The sequence below is a fragment of the Streptopelia decaocto genome, assembly GCF_964273445.1.
Source record: "Streptopelia decaocto genome assembly, chromosome: 3".
Classification (NCBI taxonomy): Eukaryota; Metazoa; Chordata; class Aves; order Columbiformes; family Columbidae; genus Streptopelia; species Streptopelia decaocto.
Window position 1 is genome coordinate 73,047,711 of NC_138656.1, and position 12,472 is coordinate 73,060,182.

At 38.9% G+C, this 12,472-nt stretch overlaps 1 protein-coding gene across 1 annotated transcript in view; it reads left to right on the top strand.

Moving 5' to 3' along the window:
* Positions 1 to 3,460: 3,460 nt before the first annotated feature.
* Positions 3,461 to 12,472, top strand: part of WASF1 (WASP family member 1) — a 31,896-nt gene continuing 22,884 nt past the window's right edge. Inside the window, exons 1-2 of the mRNA XM_082047891.1 lie at positions 3,461 to 3,472; positions 6,672 to 6,832. Coding sequence (XP_081904017.1) covers positions 6,700 to 6,832 — 133 coding nt within the window. The 5' untranslated portion in view covers positions 3,461 to 3,472; positions 6,672 to 6,699. The remainder of the gene's footprint in view (positions 3,473 to 6,671; positions 6,833 to 12,472) is intronic.

Consider the following 12,472-nt stretch of genomic DNA (forward strand, 5'->3'; position numbering starts at 1 on the left):
CTAAATACAGAATAAAAATTACAAGTGCATTTTAAAATACATTTTATAATTTTATGAGTTGGAAATCTTTTTGTTATTATCTTGCAAATCAAGTACTTTCCTGTACAATGTTACTGAGATAGAGACTTAAGTGGCCTATTGACATATTAATACATTTCTGCATATTCTTATCTTCAGCAACAGAATATTAAGAGAAGTTAGTTCAGGAACAGTATTTTTAATATTTGTGATTACAAATAAAATATTTTATTAATTACTCTGTGGTTTAATTTAAAAAAAACGTATCCACCTCCTTTATATACCCTATATAGTCGTTGCTCCATACATTGACCAAATATGTAACAATTTTTTTGAACAGACAATCTAGCATAGGAGGTATTAAGATGTAAACAGTTTGCTTTACACTCAAACAGCAGTGATGTCAACATCAACATCACTTTCTAGTAACGTATTTTGCATTTATTGTGTCTGACCATGGTTTTTAGTCATCTTTTCCTAGTTATCTGCAGTTGGAAATATTTTTGAGACCAAGTCGCAGAAGACTGAGGTTTGAGGGAAGTGTTCCAAGGAGATTTCCCATTCTGTGACATGGTTCATAACATAAGGGATTGCAGAACTGTAATTTTAACAGATTTCTGTTCAATTGTCGATTTAAGATACCTGTTGTCTTCTTGTCAGTTCCAAGATGTATCTTCTAAGGGATGTTAATAGCCTTGAGAGTCTTAAAATAGTTATGTTGACTCATACTACTCAGCAGTAGGTGGTAGTGGCCTACTTTATTGAAGGACACCCTACTGTGGTGTCTGTTTTTTTCTCAAGCTTTTTACCTGGACCTTGATGCTACAGTGGGAGCTGCAGAGAAACAATCTGCTTGAAGTCTTTGCACATTTGCCATTTCATAGTAGAGGTGTGTATTACAAGATCTTGTCTTTGGTTTTTCTGCAACTAGTATAACTTGATATATGGTAGAATAATTAACAGAAAATTCGATAAGAAAATGAGCTTGTTCGTTAACTGGTACACTTCTGATTTTACCAGATTCATTAATAGATTTGGATATTTTTATTAGCTACTTTCATTGTGTCCCAAAGTCTGTATAGTGTAGATCTAGTTAGTACATGACTATATAAGCAAATATAAAAACTATTGTATAGTCTATTTCTGTTTCTAAGGGTGGGTGGGGAGGCATTAAATTGATTGTGGTGTTTCAAACTGTGATCTGTTCTGCCAGGAGCTAGAACGCGATCAATTAAATGAGGCATATGAAAGGCACTGCTGTTGCACATTGTTAAAGGAAAATTACAAGACATATGGTAATATTAAGACATACAGATAGGCTATAGAGATAGTTGGAATTAAATTTAATCCCCTGAAAGCAAGGGCACTGAGTGCTGTGTTATTGGAATATTATATAAAAATCATAAATCAATGCTGAGAAAACAATGTCAGGTTTACTAAGGACAAAATGTAACCTAATAAGAAGTAAACTTTCATTAAGAAAGACATGTGATCTTCAAATTTCATTTGTCTTCTGAAAGAAAAATCAAAGTATAGTTTAATTACCCGTTACGCTCTTGGGCAGGTTAGTTAGTTTTCCTCACCTTAATGAGTTTTCATTCCTACTTGTCTTATTGTACTTGCTAGAAAACCTGAATCATTACTGTGACAACTGACATTTCAAATTTTTAACAAGCTTCTAGTAATGTAACATTTCTCCACATATTTTGCAATTCTGAGATATTCCTACAGGAGTGTTTTGAAGGGAAAACAGTAGCTGTTTCCAGCACCTCTGCTCCCCAGGGCCTTTCAGTACTTAAAGGGGCCTATAAGAAATATGGGGGCAGACCTTTTAGCGTGGCCTGTTGTGATAGGACAAGGGGTAATGGTTTTAAACTAAAAGAGCGGAGATTCATGCTAGACATAAGGAAGAAATTTTTTACCGTGAGGGTGGTGAAACACTGGCCCAGGTTGCCCAGAGAGGTGATAAATGCCCCAGCCCTGGAGACATTCAAGGCCAGGCTGGATGGGGCTCTGAGCAACCTGATCTAGTTGAAGATGTCCCTGCTCATTGCAGGGGGTTGGACTAGATGACCTTTGAAGGTCCCTTCCAACCCAAACTATTCTATGATTTGATTATTCTGTGATTCTTGGCACCAGCAGAAGGGTGAAACCCACTTGGTGGGAGCTGCGGTGTGGGCAGGGGGGCCGGTGCCCCCAGAGCAGGTTTCTCAGCTGCTACCAGCAGTGTTTGAGAAATATGGGACAGAGATAGAAGAGCGTCACCCCTAAGGCCCTTGATAGCTGAAGAGGGCTGTACAGTGCACAAAATAACTTGCCTTTTGGAAAGAAGTGCAGTCAAATCTCATTAGGGATGCTTTTGTAAAAAGATAGTAATTAACTTTCATTAGAACCATTGTTCTGCAGTTCTTTAAGTAATAGGAATTAACTAAAAAAGCAACTGGAACATTTTACCTAATTCCTAAAAAACATGTGTCAAAGCATGAGAGGTTGATAAAAACATTAGATACTCAGTATACACACACATTTGTATTCTGTACTCATACTCACAGCATATGTAGGGAGGGTGAGGTTGTGCCAGACATTGTGCAACTGAAGTAGAGGGGTTTGTAAAGAAGATTAGAGTTGGCTTCTCAAGTGGATTTGGAGTGCTTCAAAGGGTGCACGGGAAGCGAGGGAGAAGAGTTTTCAATAGTGGCTCTGCAAAAGAAACTGGCGTCTCTTTGTAAAGAGGAGTTTCACTTAAAGATGGCTGTAGACTAGAGCACTTCCAATTAAGTCGAGTGTAAACTAGTGCCGCTTCTTAAGGCTTGTCTCAAAGATTTGTATGGGACAGTCAGGAAGAGATACTTGTGCTTGAGGATCCTGAGTCTGAGCCGGGGAGCAGTGAGGCTGCGGGGAGGGGGAGCTGAGACCTGTGAGGCAGGAGGAGAACTGGAATCCTCTGAGGAGGTGTCGTGTAACCTGCCCTTCAGCCTGGGGATGCTCACAGGCACTGACACGCTGCTTCTCTCCTGCCTCTTTGGGATTACGAACAGTTTCCAGGACTTACTGGGGAGCAGCGTGGTAACAGGATTTTATGACCTAGGAATGAATTTTTCCTTTGTTGCCTGAGCAGCTTGGGTTATGGTTTGGGAGTAGGGTGTGAGGGGTGTATTTTTTTTTTTTTGCTTTTAACTTAAAGGATGTACTAGATTGTAACAATGCCTTTTTTGTTTTTTCCTTTTTCACAGCTCTAAAGCTGCATAATAAATATAGTGATTTCAAAATTTTTCAGCTTTCTTGATAAGAACTGCATTAGGAACTACATCTGTTATAGGAGTGAAGAAATTGTTTGGGTACAGTAAAGTTTGATTTGCTGTTGCATGCAATTGGGGAGGAATCGTCAAGATCTTCTAGTGGTTGCAACAAACTGCAAAGAATATGTGGTTCGTGATGGACAAATTACCAGCAGGTATTTTTGTTGTATACAGCATCCTGTGGCATTGCCTTCCACAATTTATAAAACATTGTGTGAAATGCGTTTTCCTTTGTTTTAAGCATGTATGAGTGATATTTTCCTTGGCTGCCTCCTTTTCTTGTTTCTGTTGGAAATGGGGATATATTCTTTGCTCAGGCTTTGCGTAGTTTTCAGACATGATACATAATTTGGAAGGTGTCGGTTTTATCTTCTGTTGTTCGTATCCTTTCCAAGTTTATTCTTGTTTTAAAACTATACCTTTTACCACGCTTACTGTTGCTTCTGCTGCCTTTTCTTGTTATGCTTTCTTTGGGTAGTGTTATTCAGATATTAGAAAATGGTATTTGTGGTGTTTTGGGGAGAGAAAAGGTCAAAAAGTAGATTTTCTGCACATTCCAGAGAGGTCAATGCAAGAACATTTCCATTGTCTTAAATGGACTTCTATTCAGGTTCAAAGTTGTATATTTTGGGGTCCAGGCAGTTCTGGCTTGATCTCTGCTTGTGCAGCATCTTTTTATGCCTGTTAGAGAAAATGTTAGGGCCAATATTGCATTTTTTCAGCTATTTTGTTACATGTTCTATACTAGCAACAAATCAGTCTGGCAAAAGGCAGTACAGACTCAAAATGCTGTTGCTTAGAATCTACCTAGCAGTTGGATGCAATTACTTTTAAGCTTTTTTTTAAATAGCTTTTGAACAGAGTTTTCTAAAGTATCTGTCACTTGAGCATCTCAGGCTTTATGATCTGTACATGCTATAAATTAGGCAATTTTTTTTTTATTAATGATATAAAATCAAGGAGGGAGAGCAATATCGTCACTTACTAACATCTTGATTATATAAGATGAAACAAAAGAAAAAGTGTGGTAGCCATCAACTGGCTTTATGCTTGTTATTTGCAAATGTTTTTTATCCTTATTAACTCAGATCTGTGTTAGATAGAAATAAGGACTATTTCAGTTTGGTTTATATGCAGATTTTTAATTTTGCTGTGAAAACATTTTTTTACGTACTTGTTTGGACCTCTTTTTAAAAGACTTGCCTACTGTGATGTTGATACAACAGTGTCATTAAAGCAGTAAGCAAGAAAGGGCTTAACTCTGGAATTAATATTTAATTGCTTCTGTAGAACATTGCTCACGTATCATTTGTTGTGTTTCTTTTCTGCTGGGGAGCTGCAACAAGGAACCTGTAGTTAAGGGTTTTTTCAGGGGCTCGTCACTGGGGGAGATAGGGGTTGTGTGCCCCTACAGCAACAGGAGCTCTGCTGGTGGGGTCCATGTGATCTCCCTTGCTTCATGCTGCCACCCGTGTCTTGTACCAGCAAGTGTAAAGTCTCACTTTAACTAGAAACACTGTCTCATTGCTTCTATCAGAGACAGTGTTTGCACTTTTTATTTAGTTCAGCTTGTATGTAGTAGCTGGCTTTTTAGTACTTAAATATTTAGGCTCTAGAAAGTATCGGGCTGTTCCTAGAAAATAAAAGTCAGTACTTACAGTTTACCTCTGCCCCGTGCAAACTTGCATAATTTTTACTGGTAATATTGAGAAACTAAATTACAAAATTTTAAGAACTGTATAATCTTTCTTTTAATCCAGTGACTAGAAAAATTATTTTCATTGGTTTTTATCCCTCAAAACCAAAAAATATTTTTGATCTCTCAAGAAAATAAGGGCAGTAGACATGGTGTTAAAATGCAATGAATGAAGTCTAATCAAATGCTGAAAACACAGAGGTGTTTCTCAGATAGACTTAAGGATCCTGCCTGGCTCCCTCAGCTATGAACCCTGGGTTCAGTGAAATAATATACTCCCAGGAAAGGTGGCAAGGAGAAAACCAAGCAGTCTGCAAGAGGAAAATACTCCATTACAGTTGTCTTTGACTCTCAATTCCTTATGCCATTCTAGGTCAGCAAAATTTCAGCTCTAACACAATGGCCTTATGTTATTCTAATACAAAAAAATCTCCATTTCGACCAAGTAAAGGTAACAGTGAGTAAAAAATATACTGTAGGGAAGATGCCTTCTGTGGTGCAATGTGAAGCCCTAGCTGCATCCCGGGAACATTTTGGGATAAAGCTTCGAAGCAGAAGACACATGAAGCTGTGGCAGGGGCTGTCTGGCTGAGGAACTAGGACTGCGGGTTGTGTTGTGGAGAACTTGTCCATCTCGCTGTCTGCAGAAAGTGCCGTCTCTTCTGCGATGGGAAGAGAGACAAAGTTGTACTAATACCAAGTGTAGCTGTTCTCTGCATATCAAATGGGAGCTTTGCGTTGAGCATCCAGAGTTTTACATGACAGATGATGGAAAAATTACACAATTTTAGGGAATCCATTTTTCATGAAGAAAAGTTTTAGTAGACAGATCTTAATAAGCAGCACTAATAAGATGAGAGGCATAACTTGCCCCCTGGGAAACTCATTCCAATCAGTGCTGTGGGTACAGAAAATTACAAGCCTGGGATTCACCGCCTGAGATGATTTCTACACTGTCTGCAGAATTAGTAAAGACTCTTAATTTAACATTTGTGGATTTTGAAATGTGTGGAGGGGTAGGATTTCTGAGTCCTGGAGGACTTTGCACTAGAAGTTTACTGAAGAGACTTCTGTATTTGAAAGATACGTTCTTAGCCTAATTTATTGCCAGTAGCAGTGTAGGTGGAAGGGAAACACCTTTTCTTACCTTGATTAGGTATGATTTAGAAGTGATGTTTAGACTAGAAGGGTGACTCCTGCTGGCAAAATGACATTGCATAATGAGTGGATCATATCTACCTTTCAGGTGGAATAGGCAACTAGTTTGACTTTGACCTCATGATAAAGGGAATTTGTTGTTGGACTTTGCCTGGCCTGAATAAGGAAGTAGTCCATCAAGAAGGAAATAATTCTTTAATTTTTTTGTACCATGAAGATTTTCCTGTCTTTTATTCAGGGCGGGGCGGAGGAGCATGAACTGTAAAAAAATATTTGTCACTTCACTGGCATCTGAGTCAGGTAAAGGTTTAAAGAGAAAGAATGAAATAGTCTTTCATTGGGCAAAGACGCGAAGTTTTACGTGCTCACAGGGCAATGAATTCCATCAGTACTGCGGAGGTATTCTTATCTTCTTAGGATTAGCCAATTTAACTTTAGACATAATCTGAATTTAAAATATAGTTAAACTTATAACAGTATTTTGTCTCCTTTTTTTACAGGTTTGCTGGTCCTCTGATACATTTCAGAATGCCACTGGTAAAAAGAAACATAGACCCCAGGCACCTGTGCCACACAGCTCTGCCCCGAGGTATCAAGAATGAATTGGAATGTGTCACCAATATCTCCTTGGCAAATATAATCAGACAACTGAGTAGCCTAAGTAAGTACTTTGTCCTAATAGCTGTATACTAATATATTTTACAGTCATAGCTTTTGTGGTTAAAGTAGGAACACCTTTTCTAATTCTCTGAGCCTTGAATGTACTCCTTCTGTGGCTGCTGACTAGGATGGACTTCTGTGAAAGAAAGGTGGGAATATTTGCAGCAGCATGTCTTAAAACTGTTCAGTCAGATATTTCTGTTACCAGTGGGACATGACAGAAAATGATATCTGGTAGTTAATGAAGTCAGTAATTGCTAACCTGAGAGCAATTCTTGATTAAGGAATATGACATAATGAGGAGTATATCACTGGTTGCTTAATTCTCTTAACTTAAATCCTTGGTCATGTTGTGATCATTCAGATAAAAAGTAGTTGTATTTTAAAATAATAAGCCCAGAAATGTAATCGTTACATAGTATTTCAAACAGCTGAAGGTTTCTCTTCCTTTTTCTCCCTCTGTCAACAATTTTTCCCTCAGTGCATCTGAGAGGAGTGAATACTTCTTAAACTCTAGAACTCTGAAGGAGATTTTCTGAAAAGGCTCCTTTCTGGGTTGTTTTTTCTGCTTTATGTAAAGTATGAACCAGCATGATAGCATTTTGAATTTCCAATAATACAGGTGCTTTTTAACCACTGGAATATTATTATTTTACAGACTACCAACACATTAAATATGAAAAGCATTTCAGGTCATAGGGTTCATAGGCTATGTAGCCTATTTTGTTAAATAGATTGATTTAGTTATTGGTTTGCTAGTATATTGTTTGGTGACTTCATTTTGGCAGGTTTTCAAAGCTGCTACGGTGCTATTAGGTTGAAGACTGAGGACACTGAATTGTGCAATTGAGACAGGAATGCTTACAGCACGTAAATATGAATATTATTAGTATAGCTGCTGCAACAGCAAGGAAAATTATTCATATATTATTCAATATATTCATCAATGGTTTGGATGAGGGAATAGAGTGTACTATCAGCAAGTTTGCTGATGACATGAAGCTGGGAGCAGTGGCTGGCACACCAGAAGGCTGTGCCACCATTCAATGAGACGTGGACAGGCTGGAGAGTTGGGCGGGGAAATATTTAATGAAATATAACAAGGGAAAGTGTAGAGTCTTACATCTGGGTAGGAACAACCCCAGGTTTCAGTATAAGTTGGGGAATGACCTGTTAGAGTGCAGTGTAGGAGAAAGGGACCTGGGCGTCCTGGTGGACAGCAGGATGACCATGAGCCAGCACTGTGGCCTTGTGGCCAGGAAGGCCAATGTCATTCTGGGGTGTATTAGAAGGGGGGTGGTTAGTAGGTCGAGAGAGGTTCTCCTTCCCCTCTACTCTGCCCTGGTGAGACCACATCTGGAATATTGTGTCCAGTTCTGGGCCCCTCAGTTCCAGAAGGACAGGGAACTGCTGGAGAGAGTCCAGCATAGGGCAACAAAGATGATTAAGGGAGTGGAGCATCTCCCTGGTGAGGAAAGGCTGAGGGAGCTGGGGCTCTTTAGCTTGGAGGAGACTGAGGGGTGACCTCATTAATGTTTACAGATGTATAAAGGGTGAGTGTCACGAGGATGGAGCCAGGCTCTTCTTGGTGACGATAGGACAAGGGGTAATGGGTACAAACTGGAACACAAGAGATTCCACTTAAATTTGAGAAGAAACTTCTTCTCAAAGAGGGTAACAGAGCACTGGAACAGGCTTCCCAGGGAGGTTGTGGACTCTCCTACTCTGGAGACATTCAAAATCCGCCTGGACGCCTTCCTGTGTAACCTCACCTAGCTGTTCTTGCTCTGGCAGGGGGATTGGACTAGATGATCTTTCGAGGTACCTTCCAATCCCTAACATTCTGTGATTCTGTGAAAATAACTATGTAAATTCTTTTCAGTGAACTAAGAGCATATCAGATTAGGATGCAGTATGCAATCACCTTCTGGTGTCTTGCTTCATTTTGCCAAAAGCCCTATCAGGCCAGCCACTCATGTACTAACTAGCCTCTTCTTCCAAGTCACTCTTATTAATATTGTATTTGTTTATTTTAGTTTGCTTGTTTCAAAAATTCTTATTTGATTATATACTTCATCTAGTGAAATTTCCTTTCATAAGTGGCATACCAAATTTACATTTGATATTTTCATTTGGAAGTTTCATTTGACCTTAAAAAAAACAATAAATCACTTGTTTTTTCAGTATTAAAGAACACCAGCTTCTAACTCCAAGTCAAAATCTCAGTGCTTACTTATGGGGATTCAGCTACCTTCGCTATGTTTTTGTGGTATACAGATCTTATGCCTGACATTATGTATAGAACTGTTCAGGAAGAGGTAGGATGAAGCAATACCTGAACAGAAAGAACTCAGTTAAGAGATAAAAAAGTATTGAAGAGTATCTGTTGAATGCTTCCATATTTGTTCTATGGCTTGCCTAATGCATAGCACAGTTAGACACTTTCAAAGGAATGCAAGCGTAATTATGTAAACTCATTTTCTGTAAAAAGGAATGTGGTTCTACATGAAGCGTGCTTACATAGGGATGAGCCCTAAATTAGCTGGTTTCACTTGAGAGGAGTTTCTGTCATGAACTTGTGACTCACTAGTGGTCAAAAAGGCACACAGTGCTGGAAATGACAGGGAAGGTAAAAGAGGAGGGAAAATGCACTAGTTTACTCTGCAACAGCAAGCCCAGAATAGGGCACTCAGAATTTTTTGTAAGTTGAACACTGATGGGCAGGACCTGTTACTTCAGTCTGTTGTTCTTCCCTCCAAATAACATCATGGTGTCTGTAGGTTTTCTACTGGCAGTGTTTATACCGACCAAATTACTGAATGACAAATGTTCTTTTTCTGAGTTTTATGCCATCAAGTGATTTATTTCTTCAACCCGTATTTTTTTTGTTTGTTCTGTGTATGTTTTCAACAACAACAACAAAATCCTACAATTGAAAAGAACATGTTTTGCAAAGTAGTCCTTATTTCTCAGCAATGTTAAGGATTGCTTTATAAAAATGGAGATCAAACATACTCATACAAAGGTATGAGTACCAATGAAAGTATTTTGCTCCAGAATTCTTTTAGCTTTTCTGGCTGTTTGTGCTAGTAGCAATACAAATTCAGGAAGAGTTGGGAGTCCTGGCACAGGAATTTTGTTTCCCACCTTCTTAAAGCCAAATAACCAGTCTTCACTTGCTGTGTCCCTGTTACCAGTGTACAGCAAGGCCTGCTGACATTCAAATAAATTTTAGTAGTTGCCTGTGAGTCACAGCCTGCAGACATGGTTTTGCAGCAGTCCCCTGGCAACCAGCTTCTCTGCAGTGCTTCCCTTTTTGTTTTCTGTGGATAATGTATATGTTTGAGAATCAGCCCTTAAGTTGTAGATGAAAGGAGGCTTCACTCTGAGAATGGAAACTGAGTGTTCTGGTAGGGTTTAATTGCGTTTAAACTAAAGCTGCTTTTGCTTCTGACGGTAAAGTTATGTAAATTTAAATGTATGGTCTTTGCCCTGATTAGCACTGAGTGATTACTGCCTCTAAGATTTTTCAGTTACCGGCTCTCAAATAGAGGATTAAACTCTTGCCATTATGACTCTAAAGACCAACCATTCTTAACCTTTCTTCTGATATGATATGGACAAAGAGCTTTGTGATGGAATTAGAGCCTCCAGTACTTTAAATGATACCAACAAACATTATTTAGAAAAGCTAAGAGTAGAATTTTGTCATGTATGTGGTTACACCTCCATTCTTGGAGGTATTAATAACTTGACTGGATTAGTCAGGCAACTGGATCTAATTGGATCTGGTTTGAGCAGGGTGTTGGACTAGATGACTTCTGCAGGTCCTTTCAGCCTGAACAGGACTGTGTTTCTGTGTTCTCAGGTACTATGTGTAAGTAGGACATGCCTGCAGAAACAATACCTATAGAATGACAGGAATTCTGCTTTCCTATATTTTAATATAAAATTAAAAGAGCTTTAAATGAGTACATCAGCAATAGCTGCTATGTCTCTCCATACAAATCCTCAATCCTTTCATAGTTTATTTTATATGTTGCTTTTAATTGTTCAATTTGAGAATTTTTTTGACCTTTAAAAGAAGTAGAGATGAAAAGACAAAATATTTAGTTCTGCTCTGAGTGATGGTCCTTGCTGTTGTCCCTGGAGCATGGAAACACATCAGTCTGTCTTGATACAACATATTAAATTGCCAGTAAGTAATTTTTTTACCCTGTCTATTCCCAGTCTTCTCTAACTTCATAAAAGGATCTGTCATCTGACAGCTTTTATTAGCACTGTGGAAACAGAAACTCTCTGGACAACAGCAGCAGCTGTTTAAGTTTCCTAGCCATTTTTCCCTGTATTTCTTGTTTTCTGACTGGATCCGCTTTGGAGAAGTGCTTACCTATAGTTTTCAGCAATATTGCATATCCATTTGTACTCCAGTGCTGCCTGAGTCGGTATATGTTGGTGCGTGTCAGGCTATAGCATTCCTGCATATATGAAACACAACAGATAGCACTGTGCAGCTGTGCCATTGTTAGGAGATGGATAAATAGTTCTCTTGTGTGAATGTAACCTCCTCATTTTGTTCACAGCTATTGACCAGTCTTGTTTTTCCTTTTATTCAGCTGTTTCCTGTACACAGAATCTCACTACCACATGAGAAACCTTACTGATGCAGTTTGTTCTTGGCCCTGGTCTCTGACACCTCCATCTGGGGAGAACATTCCTCCTTTTGAGTGTGTTCCTTTAATGAATATTTATATTGCAGACATTCAGACCAGAACTTTTATTCCATCGTAGCAAGATGTGATCTCCCTTTTTTATTTCTACATCTGTATAAACAAAGAGAATGCTGCATAACTCTTGTTTGCTAGCTGGAGTGCCTTTTATGTCAGTGAAAACAATTTTCAATTATTATTGAAACTTCAGTAGCCTTTCCTGTCTTTCTGTCCTTTCTTTGCACAATTTTCTGTTTTTACCACATTCTCCCAGTTATTTATTTCTCTCCCTCACCCCTTATTTGTTAGTTTTCAGGAGCGAAACCCTGATTTTCAAGCATATTATTTCTTCCCCTTTTTTTTCCTCTCAGATGCTTTTAACTTTTCTTCCTTATTTTTTGCTTACCATGCCATTCCCTAGAGAGTTTCAAACACTGCTTATCTTGTGAGAGACATTTTCTCACCTCAGGAAAACCTTCAGTTTGCCATGGCTTAAGGTGTTAACATTCAATAAGTGGGAAATATTTCTCCAGAGGTACTTAGCAGCAAGCTGTCTGGACTACAACTAATCTTTAGAACAAGGAGGCCTATTCTGCTTAGAGACCAAATTCTCTCTCTTCATCCTTTCTGGACACCATCTTCAGCACATGGCGAGGGCCCCACATGTTGCACGATTGGAGGTAGGTCTCTGCAGATCTGCACCTTCAGTCAGTACCCCTGAACCAGCAGAATCCCTGTGGCGGATTCTGCCCAGGGAATCATACTGCTCACTGTGCTCACAAGCATATTCAGTATTCTCCATGAATGTGATGAACGTAGTCCATCCCTCTTTATTCATTATTACTATGATTGCCAGGGAACACTAGAGAAAGTGTTCTTACACACAGGGGTAAGAAAAGTGATGGACTTGAAAACTAAAGGCTTACTCTGCT